The sequence below is a fragment of the Rhineura floridana genome, chromosome 19 (assembly GCF_030035675.1).
Source record: "Rhineura floridana isolate rRhiFlo1 chromosome 19, rRhiFlo1.hap2, whole genome shotgun sequence".
NCBI classification, from domain to species: domain Eukaryota; kingdom Metazoa; phylum Chordata; class Lepidosauria; order Squamata; family Rhineuridae; genus Rhineura; species Rhineura floridana.
This window is the reverse complement of record NC_084498.1, coordinates 7,313,524-7,329,028: the sequence shown is the minus strand read 5'-3', so window position 1 is coordinate 7,329,028 and position 15,505 is coordinate 7,313,524. Positions and strand designations below refer to the sequence as shown.

General features: G+C 44.8%; 2 protein-coding genes across 4 annotated transcripts in view; one reads left to right on the top strand and one right to left on the bottom strand.

Moving 5' to 3' along the window:
- ANAPC5 (anaphase promoting complex subunit 5) overlaps positions 1-4,446 on the bottom strand; it is a 44,180-nt gene extending 39,734 nt beyond the window's left edge. The window contains exon 1 of one of the 2 annotated variants that reach the window (XM_061602691.1): positions 4,423-4,446. Coding sequence is in view for 1 of the 2 variants with exons in the window: in XM_061602690.1 (XP_061458674.1) it covers positions 2,066-2,269 (204 nt within the window). In the remaining variant the exon portion in view is untranslated. Of the gene's footprint in view, positions 1-2,065; positions 2,419-4,422 lie in introns of those variants that run through there. The other variant, XM_061602690.1, reaches the window with a different exon arrangement.
- A 5,904-nt stretch (positions 4,447-10,350) lies between these two features.
- Positions 10,351-15,505, top strand: part of RNF34 (ring finger protein 34) — a 26,410-nt gene continuing 21,255 nt past the window's right edge. Inside the window, exon 1 of one of the 2 annotated variants that reach the window (XM_061603193.1) lies at positions 10,351-10,530. In XM_061603193.1, the coding sequence (XP_061459177.1) occupies positions 10,525-10,530 (6 nt within the window). In that variant the 5' untranslated portion in view covers positions 10,351-10,524. The remainder of the gene's footprint in view (positions 10,531-15,505) is intronic. The other variant, XM_061603192.1, reaches the window with a different exon arrangement.

Here is a 15,505-nt window from a genome sequence, read left to right as displayed (position 1 = left end):
TGCCTGCAGGAAACTCATAAGGAGGCATAAAGTTAATACAGGAATACCTTGCATTAACGTTCTCAATGGGACCAGAGAGAGTACATAATCCGAAAATGTCCTTAAAGTGAAGCACTACCTTTTTGCTGTAAACTTTTTTTACCTCTCCTTCACGTGGAGCCTCAAAGCCCCGTGCTAAAGCCTCTGCTGCTGTGCTGCCGCGCCTCCCAGCTGATCACGCCTCCCAGCTGATTTGCGGTGGCACAATCGCATCTATTTCCACCCCCACACACCGTTAAGTGTCCGTAAGTGTGAAGCAAGCGTACGTAAACAGGGGCATGGTGGAGTATGGAGTATGTCCGTAAAAGTGAGTGAATGTTAAGTGAAGGTCCATATAGCGGGGTATTCCTGTAGCTCTATCCCTCTATTTCTTCCCAGCAACTATGTTAAATTCTGTTCTGAAAATTGAGGTTCCATGTCAGTATCATGGCAAATAGCCACTGACAGACTTCTCCTCCATGAATTTGTCTAGTCACCCTTTAAAGCCATCTAAACCAGTGGACATCAAGAGCCTGAGAAAACTGTTGCGGCAACCTCTCAACCTTCCCTAGTTAAACTCCTGTGCGCCTAGAGGGAAGGCAGAAGTGAAAAAGCCCAGGCCAGAGAGCTTGGGCTATCAGTTCCTGAAGAGACCACTGATCTGTCTGAGAGAACTCCAGTCTAAACTTTGCACCTTGTATATGTTAATAGTTTAAAGCGGTAAACTGCCTTGGCTGGATGCCTTGGCAGACAGTTGGTTTATAAATGCAGTAAACAAACAAACTTTTTTTTGTGGGACTGGGTTTTATAAGTTAACTAAGCATTGTGTGAAGGAGTCCTTTCTTTTCTCTGTCCTGAATCTCCTACCAATCATTTCTGAGCAATGATCCCCTAGTCCTAGCATTGAGGGAGGAAAAACCTCTCTATCTGCTTTTGTCATAGCCTGCATCATCTCATAAGCCCCCTATCATGTCACTGGCACAGTCACTTTTTTCTATTTAATAATGCTATAACATAGCATAGCAGTTGAAGAATTTTAGCTGCAAATCAGGAGGTCCCAAGTTTGAGTTTTACCAGTGCCCTGAATTCACAAGGTGGCTTTAGCCAAGCCACTCTCTCTTAGCCTTAGTGCCTGCCACCACCAGCAACATGGGGGGATAATACTGATGTACCTTACAGGGTTACTGTAAGGACTACAACTAGATATTGCACGTGAAACATTATGAACCCTTAAAAGTGTTATACATGTGTCCATTATTACTGTTACTACTAGCTTCCATCCCCTTAAATAACATATTCCAGAAGGATAACCATATTAGCCTATTGCAGCAAAAACAAAGAAGCTTGTGGCACCATAGAATCATAGAATCGGAGAGTTGGAAGGGGACTATAAGCCACTGAGACCACCTCCCTGCACAAAATCCAAATAAAAGCACATCCAACAGGTGGCTGTCCAGCTGCCTCTTGAATGCCTCCAGTGTTTGAGAGCCCACCACCTCCCTACATCATTGGTTCCATTGTCATATCGCTCTAACAATTAGGAAGTTTTCCTGATTTTCAGCCAAGAACTGGCTTCCTGTAACCCATTATTCCATGTCCTAACACTCTGGGACGATCAACAAGATATCCTGGCCCTCCTCTGCATGGCAAACTTTCAAGTACTTCAAGAGTGCTCTCATATCTCCCCTCAGTCTTCTCTTCTAAAGGCTAAACATGCCCAGTTCTTTCAATCTCTCTTCATAGGGCATTTTCCCCCAGTCCAGATCATGCAACCTCAAAGCCTAACACATTTATTACAGCAAAAGCTTTCTAGCAGACCACTTAATCAGGTCTGTGAAGCGTTATCCTGAGTTAAAGGTGTATGTGTGTGTGTTTGCATATAGATATGTTGTGTTGTAAACGATAAGACACAGATAAATGAAATACAGAAAGGACATAGTTAACAGCAGTCATTCACGTAACAATTGTCGTCCATGACAACAGACATGCCGGCATATAATCCACACACCAAGACCCCGCCATCTCCCCTCCCAGGTCCCTACCCCACCTGCAGAAGAGGTAGCAAGAGGCGGTTGAGACTCCTCCTCTCAAGCAGGCTGAGATGCGGCCCAGCCCGGCCCAGCTCGCCGATCAACACCAACAACGCCATTTTGTATGGGGTGACCCAGTCCTTGATGCCAAACACGTTGGCATGCACCACCCCGTTGGTCATCATAGGGTTGAAATACAGACTCTCGTGCACGCTGGCCATGGCGATGGCAGCTCTCCTCCTCTTCCCAACTCAATGGGGGACAGCGACGAAGGATGCACACGCGCTAGGCAACCGCCGCCATCACCTGGACAACTGCACCTTGTTCCTAAACCTTCCAATTGCGAAAGACCAGGAGCCCTCGCGCGCTCCCATTTGGAGCCAATCAGAGCGCGGCTATGGTACGGCGCACTATTGAGTTCCGTTGGGACGGAAACATCGGACACCCTTGTCAAAGGTTCCACTTTGGCGATGGGACAAGGGAGGGTGCGTGCAGTGAACCGACTTTGATGGGTGGATGCCGGTAAATCCGGTGCAAGATCTGAGGAGCACAAGGTGGATGGGAAATGAAAACCAGTGTTGTGTATTGATTAGAGCATGGGAGTCAGAGCCAGGATACTCAAATCTCCATTCAGCTATGAACCTCCATTGATGATTTTAGCCTAACTTACCTCGCAGTTGTGAAGATAAAATGGGAGGGGAGAGCCACGTATGCTACCCTAAACTCCTTGAAGAAATCCCTATTCAGCCATGAAGCTAGTGAGGGACATTGAGCCAGTCACTGGTTTTCACACTAACCTGCCACACCTCCCAGGGTTGGTGTGAGGATAAAATGGAGAAGCGAGTCATCCTTTCTGAGCTCCTTGGATGAAGGGTGTAATAACAATGTAATAAATAACTAATATCTATGGGGACATTCTGGGGATAAAGAGGATGTTCTGAGATGGGGTGAGGAAATGCTTTTTCTCCAGGCTTACCTACTTGTGAGTATGGCTCACGGCACAGTGGCAAATACCATTATCAGGCCAACCAAAATATCACAAAATAGTGTGGGTGCTTTTCAGTTCTCCAGACTGTAATAGATGGCATGGGGAGAGGAAAATAGTTGGCTGATGGTGAAGCCATAGAATCTGCATCTGGTAGCAAACTTAATGGAATAACTGGCGTTAGGAGATATTCAAATAAGAATGCTTAGGTGCTAGTATCAGGTTGCACCAAGGCATACTGGGAACAGAGGCTGATCCCCAATCTCTAGAATCACAAAAACTGTTACCCAGGTCTCTGTTCTTGTGAGGTTCCTTAGTAGGTGGAAAACAGGAGTCAAGAGAAACGAGGGAGTCTTCATGTTAGCAAAAGCAGAAATTTTAGGTGGTGTGCTTAGTGAAAGGCTTACCTTCAATGTGACTCTTGCCTTCACTTGATAATGCAACTTTTTATTTATCCAGAATGTATATGCTCCTTATTGTGTTTGTTTTGTATCATTTTCACTTTATTTATTTTTATTTCTTCCCTTTCTTTCCTATATGTATTTGTCTAAATATTTTCTGTTTTACAAAATGTCAATAAACAATTAAATAAAAAAAAGAAGCCAAATTGGACAGCTTTGTATAGCAGTTGGAGGGAATGTTCCCTCAGCATTTAGTCTCTGAGGGAACATTCTCTGATTTTATTTTGAATGTCTGTTATTTCTTCCCCCATTTGCCCTAATATGGATTTTTTATCTTTTCTAATGGACTTTATTTTCAGTACAATGGGACTTCTTGAACAGGCATAAGATCAGAGCATAAGTCCAAAAATATATTTACAGGAAGAAAATGCTGATATTGAACTGAAAATATACTGAAAATACTGAAAAATATGGCAAGTCTTTGGGGTTGCGTTATGAAGAGGAGATGGCAAATAAATGTAAAAGATGTGACTCTTAGTCTTTGCCCCAGAAAAAAAATTTGACTGCCTTCAAGTCAATCCCGAGGGGGTTTCCCATTGCCTCCCTCTGAGGCTAGTCCTCCCCAGCTGGCTAGGGCCTGCTCAGCTTGCTACAGCTGCACAAGCCAGCTCCTTCCTTGTCCACAACTGCCAGCTGGGGAGCAACTGGGCTCCATAGGACTATGCAGCTTGCCCACGGCTGCACAGGTGGCAGGGCACGTAACCCCTGAGCCACTCACTGTGGGGGTGATCTTTAGCTAGCCCTTGACACCCAGGAGACACGAGCGAGGATTTGAACTCACAGACTCTGGACTCCCAGCCAGGCTCTTCTCCCCAGTTAATAGCCCATAATCCATCAGTGCTGATACCAGGACAGAGGACAACATAAAACAAACAACTAAATGTATGAATGAATAACAGTAAAACAGTAAGCTCATCAAAATACATACCTATATAGTCTTTGTTTTGTCAGGTATGATAACCTATTTTCACTAAGCACATACAGTGTACCTTTTACAGAAAAAAGGTGTTTTATGCCCCACTGCTAGTGAGCCGGATGCATTTGTAAAAGAGGGCCTGTCCTGTTTGAGATTGTCTCACATTTGTCCACAGGCATTGATGCAGTGGAACACTGACATGTATTTGTTATAAAATAGCTTAATCCCTGCAATTATTAAACCATTTCTGCTCCCTTGAGAACATGTTGAGTCGAAAGAGGCCAGTTCCTGCGAAGAAGCAGTCCTGTATCGAAGAAACGCATGCTACTTGATAAAATGCACCAGCCTTAGCAATACAGTTGGTGATTACTTTGCCTGCCCTGACTTTTTTCTCTGTTGCATCTCCTGGCTCCTCTCCAAGAGGGCAGTCTGGGATTAGGTTGACTGCCGTATGGAATTTGGGAGCCACTGTGGTATAGAGGGTAGAGCGATGGACTAGGACTGGGGAGACCCAGGTTCAAATTCCTTTCAGTCATGAAATTCACTAGATAACCTTGGGCTAGTCAGTCTACCTTGCAAGGTTGTCGTGAGGATAGAATGAGAAAGGGAGCCTTGTACACTGCTCTAATCCCATTGACTGTTGAAAACACTTCACATATGTTATCTCAGTAATCCTTACACTAACAATGTAAAGTAAGATAGCCTTGCCTTTTCTCCATTTAACTCAGAGCGGTATCTGTGGAACCCACTCTCATTTTTCCTCCTAGGCTCTGTAAGGTAGGTTAGTCTGAGAAATAGTGACTGGCCTAAGATCACCCAGGGATTTGATACCAGGTCTCCTTAGTCTAAGTCTGGCACTCTTACTATGTTACGCTGGGTATTATTCCCATATTACAGATAAAGACTGAGGTTGAGAATTAGTGGCTCCCTAATCAGGTAAGATCTGAACCCTCAACTTTCTGGCTCGCATTTACTGCCCTTATCTACTGTGCTAAAACTGGTACAATTAGTAGTCAGTAAAGTTAATTCAGGTCCCATTCTCTGCCATGGATTTGCTGAGTGCTTTCTGCAAGCCATTATCTCTCTATATGTAGGAATTAACCTACATATAATGGGGGGAAAAGTCTAACAGATTGTTCAGCTGTCACTACTGTATTTTATATTATTGTGTATGAGGTACGACTGTTCTTTCTTGTGCAGTTCCTAACTCTGCATCCTAACTCTAATATAATAACCTGGTATAATTTTAACAAGATTTAACGGCATAAAAATAGCTGCCCAAGAGAGGTTTACCAACTCAACTCGGAAGCATGACAATGTAACCTTGTTAAGCGCTTGCAAATGCAGGAGAACAACAAGACAAAAAGAAAACCTTCTGCAGGTCTTTAGGAATTATGGCAGCAGCAGTGTGGAAACTGCTTTTCTGTGGGTTCATCAGGGCCAGCCCAAGGTATTTTGCAGCTTGAGGTGGAGCAGCAAATGGTATCACTGTCCCCAAAATAGTACTGAAGGCCAGCCAAATTATTTTCACGTCTGAGGCAGAAAGTCCTCAGAAGCACCTCTCCCCCTCCTGGGCAGTAAAACTACAATTACATTAGATTAAATAAACTACTTTTTTTTGCCTAACGCAGGAGAGTTTTGTGAGGAGTTTTGCCTGCAGTGATCTTAAAACAAGGTATTTTTGTGCTGTTTACAAGAACAAATAATAGCCCTTGACGAAGGCCTGTTTGGACTGAAACACATGAATAAAAAGTGCATGACTCTTCTTCAGCATCTTTGAGACTGGTTCTCTGTTTTTCATCTGCTGCAGGGATGAGCAAACTTTTTTCTGTAAGGGCCACCATTTCCCCTGGGGTCATCTGCCGGGGGCTGATTGTCAGCAATGGGTGTCAGGGCCAGCCCTGCTATTCTGGAGAGTGAGGCAACCTCCACAAGTGGCAATAGTGGCAGCCCCCCAACCTGCCATAGCCTCCTGTTGGAGGACAGAGCTGTACATGCACTCAGGTCCTGCTTGTGGGCTTCCCCCAGGCACCTGGTTGGCCACTGTGAGAACAGGATGCTGGACTAGATGGGCCACTGGTCTGATCCAGCAGGCTGTTCTTATGTTCTTAACAGTCTGTCCTGGGGCCCTAAACTATTCTGCTGCCTCAAGTGACCCATCACAGTGTTTGAATCCGTCTAGTCGGGTCCTGTACGTGGAATGGGAGAAGGTGCCATCTTGTCCGTGTTTGAAGTAGCAAAATATCATGGGCCGGCCCTTGTAGGAGGGGAGAAGCCAGCAAAGGGTGGACCAGAGACTAAAGTTCTTCCTCTCTTTTTCTGCCACTCCTTTCTCTCTCTGTGTGTTTTGGACTACCCCTTCCATTTCTCTCTTCCTGCCTATGGACTGCCAGGGGAAGGAGGAGATCACCCTTGCTGCCAGAATTGATCGCTTGCAAAAGGCTCTGTAGTTTCAAAAACCAGGGCTGCATTGGTCCTAGGGCTGTAGGTTGCCAGCCCTGGCCTAATGAGAGGGCCAGCCCTCAGCCTGACAGCACTGGAAGGCCTCTGTCTGCCATGTGTACAGGGCTGGTCAAGTAAAGCTCGGGCCCTTCTGTTTATCAAATAGCAGCTTCCCAAATTGCCTGGCAGAGCAATTTTTAAAACAGTTAAGTTTTCAGCAGCAGTTTGCGATATGGCCACAGGTGCAAAGTTGTCGCATGCAGAAGGCAGAAGCCATTTTGTTAGTCACTATAACAAATATATTTCAGTTGTATACATACACTTTTTAAAAGCATCAACCAGCGCATCAGTCAACGTTCTGGATCGCGGTGGAAGGATGCAATTAGGCTGCAATCCAATACACATTTAGTTTATAGTTTATTTATATACCACTTTTTGGCCAAAAGGCCTCCAAAGTGGTGAACAACATATTAAATAATAATAATAAATAATAATAATATTTAATTTGTGTGTCGCCTATCTGGCAGATAGCCACTCTAGGCGACGTACATTAAAATGAGATAAAATACAATAATATCAAATGCAGTCACATTAGTCTCAATAAATAAAATACTGGACAGTCATCAATATATTTATAAAATATTTACATTTGCAGCATATAATAGATGACAAAATCATGGAGATTAACCCATCCCAAGGATCTCAAAGGCCTGTTGAAATAGCCACGTCTTCAGGGCCTTGCGGAATACATCCAGGGATGGGGCATGTCGAAGATCAAACGGGAGGGAGTTCCAGAGAGTGGGGGCCACCACAGAAAAAGCCCTCTCCCTAGTACCCACCAACCTAGCTGTTTTTGGTTGGTGGGATTGAGAGAAGGCCTTGAGTGGCTGATCTGGTCGGGCGGCATAATTGGTGGCGGTGGAGGCGCTCTTTCATGTAAACCGGGCCGAAACCGTACAGGGTTTTAAAGGTTAATACCAACACCTTGAATCGGGCCCGGAAAACAACCGGCAGCCAGTGTAGATCAAATAACACCGGCGTAATGTGATCACGGCGACGGCTGTTGGTAAGTAAGCGCGCCGCTGCATTCTGTATAAGTTGCAATTTCCAGGTCGTTTTCAAGGGTAACCCCACGTAGAGCGCATTACAGTAGTCCAATCGAGAGGTGACCAGGGCATGTACCACAAGTGGGAGCTGTTGAACAGGGAGGTAGGGTTGCAGCCTACGTATAAGATGTAATTGATACCAAGCTGCCCGGCTCACAGCCGAAATCTGAGCCTCCATGGACAGCTTGGAATCAAGAATGACCCCAAGGCTGTAGGGGCAACCTCACCCTGCCAAACACCAGTCAACATCTCCCAACCCTCCCTTGTCTCCCACAAGTAGTACCTTGGTCTTATCAGGGTTCAGTTTCAGCCTGTTCCTACCCATCCATCCACTCACAGATTCCAGGCACTTGGATACGGTCTCCACAGCCCTCTCCGGTGAAGATTTAAATGAGAGATAGAGCTGTCATCCGCATATTGGTGGCACTGCAGCCCAAATCTCCTGATGATCGCTCCCAGCGGCTTTACATAGATGTTAAATAGCATGGGAGAGAGGATAGAACCCTGTGGCACACCACAATTGAGAGGCCAAGGGTCTGAAACCTCATCACCCAATGCTACCTGTTGACGCCTATCGGAGAGAAAGGAATGGAACCACCGTAAAACCGTGCCTCCCAATCCCAAACTCTCCAGGCGATCTAAAAGGATACCGTGGTCAACGGTATCAAAAGCCGCTGAGAGATCCAGGAGGACAAGGAAGGTGAATTCTCCCCTATCCAATGCCCTCCTCATATCATCTACCAGAGCGACCAAGGCTGTTTCAGTTCCATGTCCAGTCCTGAAACTCGATTGGTATGGATCTAGATAATCCGTTTCATCCAAGTGTGTCTGTAACTGATTTGCCACCACTCGCTCAATGACCTTGCCCAAGAATGGTAAATTCGAAATTAAAACATATTACAAAAAAAAATACATAAGAAATAACCAGTAAAAAATATACATTAAAATTACAATGCAACAAGAACAATGCAAATACAATGCAAGAACAATGCAACAAGAACATAGTAAAAAAAATTGCAACAAAAACAATAGTGATGCAGATGAGGGTTGTTGCTTGTTTAGGTGCAGCTTTTCAATTATACAACTTTTAAAGGGAACACTTGGGAGTGCAGGACAGCATTTCAGCATTGACTTGACAGCTGTGCAGACTCTGACATCCACCATGCAATTCTGATGACTTACAAAATACTAGATATTGGCTTACTTCTGGTACATTTCAAGTTCTTTGCCTGTTCACAATATGCTCCAAGAAGAATCTGGGTGGTCAACAAAATAAAGGTTATGAAAGTAACATAAGCCACAACATCACAAGCTGGTGGTATGACCCCAGTTCAAATTTACCTGGGAGTAAGTGCCATTGAAGCCAATGGAGCTTTCTTCTGAGTAGACATGTATTGGATTGTACTCTTAGGCTGCAATCCAATACGTGTCTACTCATAAGAAAGCTCCACCGGCTTCAGTGGGACTTACTCCCTGGTGTGTATTGGAGTGCAGCCTTAATCACTTACCGCGCAATCCTAACCACGTCTGTGCATATGTAAATCCTATTGCATTCAGCGGGGCTTACTCTCGTATTAAGTGGAATTAGGATTGCAGCCTCAAAGCATGTATTTACAGACCTTCCTAAACAGAGATATACGACCTTTATTTTACTGATATTTATTTATTCCGTGGTGGTTGTTATTTTAAAAAACAAGTTGTAAACCGCTTTTTAACAAGATAGCCCTCCCCGAAGAGGTACGCCTGGCGCCTACGTTACTATCATTCCGGCGCCAGGTTAAGACCTGGTTATGCTCCCAGGCATTTTAATGTTTTAATGTTTAATGTTCATGCTTTTAAACTTTTATAGTTTGTTTAATACATTATTCTGTTTTGTTGTTTTGTTTATCGTTTGTAATCTGATTTTACTGTGATACTTCTTGTATTTTATCCTTTTGTACACCGCCCAGAGAGCTACTTGCTATGGGCGGTTTATAAATGAAACAAAATAAATAAATAAATAATACAAATATTTTTGTAAATAAAATAAATAAGAGCCTTCGAGCAATATCATTTTCCGTTTGTCCCCCCTCCCCCGCAAATATTATTCATAGAAAGTCAATAAAAACAAATGAATCAAGCCCTACGAGACTGGGATGAGAGGCAAAACTGTGACGTCACTGCCATTCCTTCCCCCCCTTCGCCGCTTTTCCTTATCCCTCCCTCTTAACCTCTTTTCCTCCCCCTCCTTTCCTTTCCGATAGATAAGAAAACAGGCACGCCTCCCTCCTTTCCTCTCTCTGATTGGTGGCACCGCCGAGGAAGCCTGGGCTCTCATTGGGTCTCAGGGGTAGCCAATGAAAACGCGGGGTGGTGCTTGTTGGGGAGGTGAGCGGCGTCCTTCCCCGGCCCCTCCCATTTTCCTCTTGATAGGTGGTCCCGCCGCGAGGCCCCTTCCGCGCGCCAGGGCGGGTCGCGCGCGCAGGTATTAAAGCGTCGCGCGCACAAAAGAGAGAGGGAGACCGTTGGGAGCTGTTGGCGCCCTTCTCCCCGCTCGCCCGTCCCCGCTGAGGCGAAGGAAGCGGTCATGAAGGTGAACCCGGGGGGACCCTGGAAAGGGGGTGGAAAATAAAGGGGGTGCTGGTTGGTAGGAGGACTTTTTTTGGGGGGAGCCTCCATTTTGGAGGGACAACAAAGGAAGGGGTGGCGCTGAGGGGAGGTGGAGCCTTTTAATGAATTAACAATAATAGTTTCCTGTATCGATCTGTGGGTTTAAATGGCACCCCCCCCCGGAAGCAATGATGGCGCTTCCTTTATTGGGTGAATCTTGTGGCGCCTTTGACAGCGCCCTCGTCAATGGATGCTTCCTCAGAAGCCGCTGGCAACGTCATCCTGTGCATGTTTACGCAGAAGTGAGCGGGCTGTATCCAGAGGGTTGGTTTTGGTTTTTTTAAATGTTCTTGGAATCATTCTTCGAAAAGACTGTGACGACCTTCCCTGGTTCTCCCTGTCAGGTTCCCACCTGCTTGTGGCTACTGCCTTTCACTAGGCACCACCAGGGACACCACCAGTCAGGACCGTCCTTTATATGGTTTCTCACTCCACTCTAGCACAGATCTCCCTAGATCCCACTGCTAGGCAGCACCACCAGTCACGTCCTGTAACCAATACTCCCAGAGACTTTGCCTGAGTCTCTCTCTAGCTGGTTACTTTTGTGACTGAGTGCTTATGCTGTTCCCAACCCCCTTGTATCTTTATATAAAAAGCATACAACTCTGGGTTGCTCTGGATACTTGACTTGTTACAATTCCTCCCTTCACCGCTGCCACCATTAGATACTGCTTCTGTTCAGCCTTGGTAATTACCTTGCCCTCCCTTCTGGTCTGTACATTCCCCTGCCAAGGATCAGGCCTTTGGTAAACCAAAGAAGTATTTATTTACTAATAACAGGAAATAACAAGATTACTTTAGAAATGTTTCACAAGCGTATGGTTTCATATATGGTTACTCTTTATGTTTCTGTTCATATATATCCTCTTTAAATATCAGCCAAATCCAATCCAAACTTCCCTCAGAACTCTGCCAACCAATTCAACAACCTCTCTCTAACCGACTCTCTCTCCCACCTTCCAACCGACTCACACTCATCACTCACAAATCTCCATTTATACCGCCAGCCAGCCAGCCACTCATCATCCAGCACACTTCAGCTTCTCACCCATGTACTCCCCCTTTCTCTCTCAGTCAATTACCATACATCACCCAATAGACCCGCACTTATCATATTTACAGATGCTAACTTACAGGAACATCACATTTCCCCCCCCCTTAAATAACAGCAGAGTATTTCTCCTGTACCCAGGATTAATACGTCGCGTTTATCTACAAGTGTCCATCACTTTGGGGTAAAGTGTCCTTTTCCAATTACATCTTGCTCACTTGATTGTAGTATCCGCCATCTGCCTCAAAAGTCCATCTGCCAACACCTTCTTTCCCTTGATGTAAACAAAGTCTATCTGGTACTCCTGCAGTGCCCAGGACCACCTTTGCAGCATGGTGTTGCTACTTTTCATAGTGTCCAGCCACAGCAATGCGCGATGATCCGTGATGACCGTGCACCTCCTTCCCCAGACGTAGGGTCTCAGCTTTCCCAGGCCCCACACGACTGCCAGGCACTCCTTCTGGACCAAAGAGTAGGTTTTTTTCCCTTGACGACAGTTTGTGACTTAAGTAGGCAATGGGGTGCTTGATGCCCTCTCGCTCTTGCATCAGCACAACTCTAAGAGCCAAATCAGATGCATCTGTTGCCACTATAAACGGTTGTTCAAAGTCTGGAGCTATCAATATCAGACCCTGACACAGCGCTTGCTTCAGTTGGTCGAAAGCCTTTTGGCCCCGTTCGTCCCATCTCACACACTCAGCACACTTTTTCTGCGTTAACTCATGCAGTGGGGTTGCTATCTCACCAAACCCCTTTATAAACTTTCTGTTAAAACCAGCCATACCTAAAAATGCTCTCTTGTTTCCTGATTTCCTCAAGCACTCTTCCATTCTGACTCGCTCGTTTGTGTAATGAGAAAGAAATAATTGGGCTTGACTCCTTTAAACTACTGGGATGCTTGGGTAAGGTACATGTTATGTCTGCACCATGAGGCTTTTTAACCCCATGATCTAGAGTCATTAGGATTTTTACTTCTGTAGACAGACTAGTTAAGAAATCCTTCAAGAACCCCAGGGTATCCAGATCAATAGTGAAACAAAGTGGCACTAATGACACTCGTAAACAACACTCTTGTGATCTGCCCGACTCAGGACACACCTGCAATGCTTTGACTGTCAACATTTTAGAATGTGCCTTTCTAAACATTTCTTTACTACAGTGAAGGTATAGAAATTTATTTATCTGAGATGTATTCAAACTATCTCTGTTCTCAAGATCTTGAACCACAACCACTTGACAAGAAACTGGTTGCTTTAACAAGTTGACCTCACATTCTGATTCGCCAGATGGATATACTTCAGGCTTGAATCTCACCCTGCTTAATTGTATTTCCATCAAGAAATCTGGGTTCCTTCCTCTTTCCCCACAGGATGTATTACACCCATGCCTCTTGGATGTATGAGAAGGACAACTCTGAAGACTAATATAGTTTTTAACCAAAGATGTAGGTTGTGCACTTCCAAAGTCCTTCCCCCCATAAAAGTACCAAATGGGTGAGGTTTCTTTCACAACATAACACACGAACGGAATAGGAAATCTTAGTAGAGCTTTTGATTTCCCCCCACTTTTCCCCACATTTTCACAGTGGTTCTCCCATTCATTAGGCAACCTCAGCCTGTACAGCACACCATTCTCCCACACAGTTTGATCCCTCAGAGTTTCTGTAAAGGGAATTCTGCTTTGGAGGGCTTTTCCCTTCATTACATTCAAACTGCTATCACGTTTCAGCTCCTCCCTGAACTCCTGTGTCTCTGTGTCAGACCCCATTTGTAACACTATTTCATTCAGTCTAGGCATACTAACAGTTGTTACGGCAACCTCAGACTCAATCACAGGTTCCACCCTGTTTTCTTTAGCCTTTGACAAAATGGCTTCTGCTGCTTGGCCAAGTTGTTGTCTAGTCACCACATAAATTTTTCCTCCTGCCCCCATAATATCTCTGCCCAGAATCACAGGTTCTTCTTGCTGAGCATTGATACCCCACTTTGTACGTCTCCTCCTTTCCCCTCCATTTTAGTTTTATTAGGGCCATGGGAATGCTTTCTGGTTCGCCTCTTACCCCTTGGATTACCAGCTTTTCCTGAAGTAAAATTTCTTCAGATTTTATTAAATCTGGCCTCAGTAAGGTCTGAGAAGCCCCAGTATCTAGCAAAGCCCAATATTTTGCCCCTTGCACACATACTTCTTCTCTCAAGCTTGAGTCCAAATCTTGGACCTTTGACCAGCTTATTTGACAAAACTGTATCTTTTTCGTTTGGTGCCACATTTTTTCTGCCATTGTTATTTGGTCTCAGTTTAAAATCTCTTAGTGGTTTTGCCATCCACCCAGATCTGTTTGAGGCAAAATGATCTGCTAGCTCCGCTGCTTCTGTTACAGATATACGGGCACGATCTTTCACCAGCAACCTAATTTCGGGCAGCAATTGATGGTACAACTGATCCAATATCATGAGGTTTTTCACCTCTTCCACAGACTGGGCTTTTGCACTTGTCAGCCATTTCTCAAATATGTCCATCAGTTTTGCTCCCAGCTCCGTGAAAGACCTCCCTGTCTGTATCTGGCAGATTCTGAAAAGCTTTCTAAAATAATCAGGCCCCAGTCTGAATCTTTTAAACACTGCTTCTTTGAATTCCGCATATGTTACTGGCCTGTCTGAGGAGAAGTACTGATACACTTCAGCCAATTCCCCTTTAATCAGATTTGATAAATACTGCATGTATTTATCTTCAGGTAGCCCCTACATCTGAGCTGCCTTTTCAAACGTTGTGAGATAAATTTGAGGGTCTTGACCAGGCTCATAGACAGCAAAGTCCTTTGGAGTAATTTTTATTTTTGCTCCATCTCTCTCTTTCCTTGTCTCCTCAGAGTGAAATTTCTCTCTATCCAATTTTAATCTTTCCACTTGTATCTCAGCATCCATTCTCACTCTTTCAGTATCCATTCTCATCCTTTCAGTCTCCAACATTCGCTGCTTTTCCTTTTCCTCCACCTCCATTTTAAATCTTTCTGCCTCCATTCTCACTTTCACCATTGCAATCTCTCTGTCCTTATCTTTTTCCTCACGTTCCTTATCTTTTTCTTCATGTTCCCATCTTAACTTCTCTCTTAAATACTCCATATAGTCAGGATTACTTGAGCACCCTTCTGGGGTTTCCTCTCTTGCAGGTTCTTTGGTTTGGATTGTCATATATTAAAGCCACTCTCAATTCATCCACCCGTTTACCCTCATGAGGTAACTGGAACATTATATATTTTTCCACCAGCTCCTCTCTCTTCATCTTCATAAACTCAGCCATGTTTCTCGGAACTCACTCACTCTTTGCCCCTCACTCACAAGTAATCTTTATGTGTTATTCCTTTACAGTCACACCACTGTTTAGGGACTTTTGTTCGTATCCGGACTCTCCTTTTGTTTGTATCCTCTTTTGTTCGTATCCTCTTTTGTTCGTATCCCACCCCAACCACCACATGTGACGACCTTCCCTGGTTCTCCCTGTCAGGTTCCCACCTGCTTGTGGCTACTGCCTTTCACTAGGCACCACCAGGGACACCACCAGTCAGGACCGTCCTTTATATGGTTTCTCACTCCGCTGTAGCACAGATCTCCCTAGATCCCACTGCTAGGCAGCACCACCAGTCACGTCCTGTAACCAATACTCCCAGAGACTTTGCCTGAGTCTCTCTCTAGCTGGTTACTTTTGTGACTGCGTGCTTATGCTGTTCCCAACCCCCTTGTATCTTTATATAAAAAGCATACAACTCTGGGTTGCTCTGGATACTTGACTTGTTACAATTCCTCCCTTCACCGCTGCCACCATTAGGTACTGCTTCTGTTCAGCCTTGGTA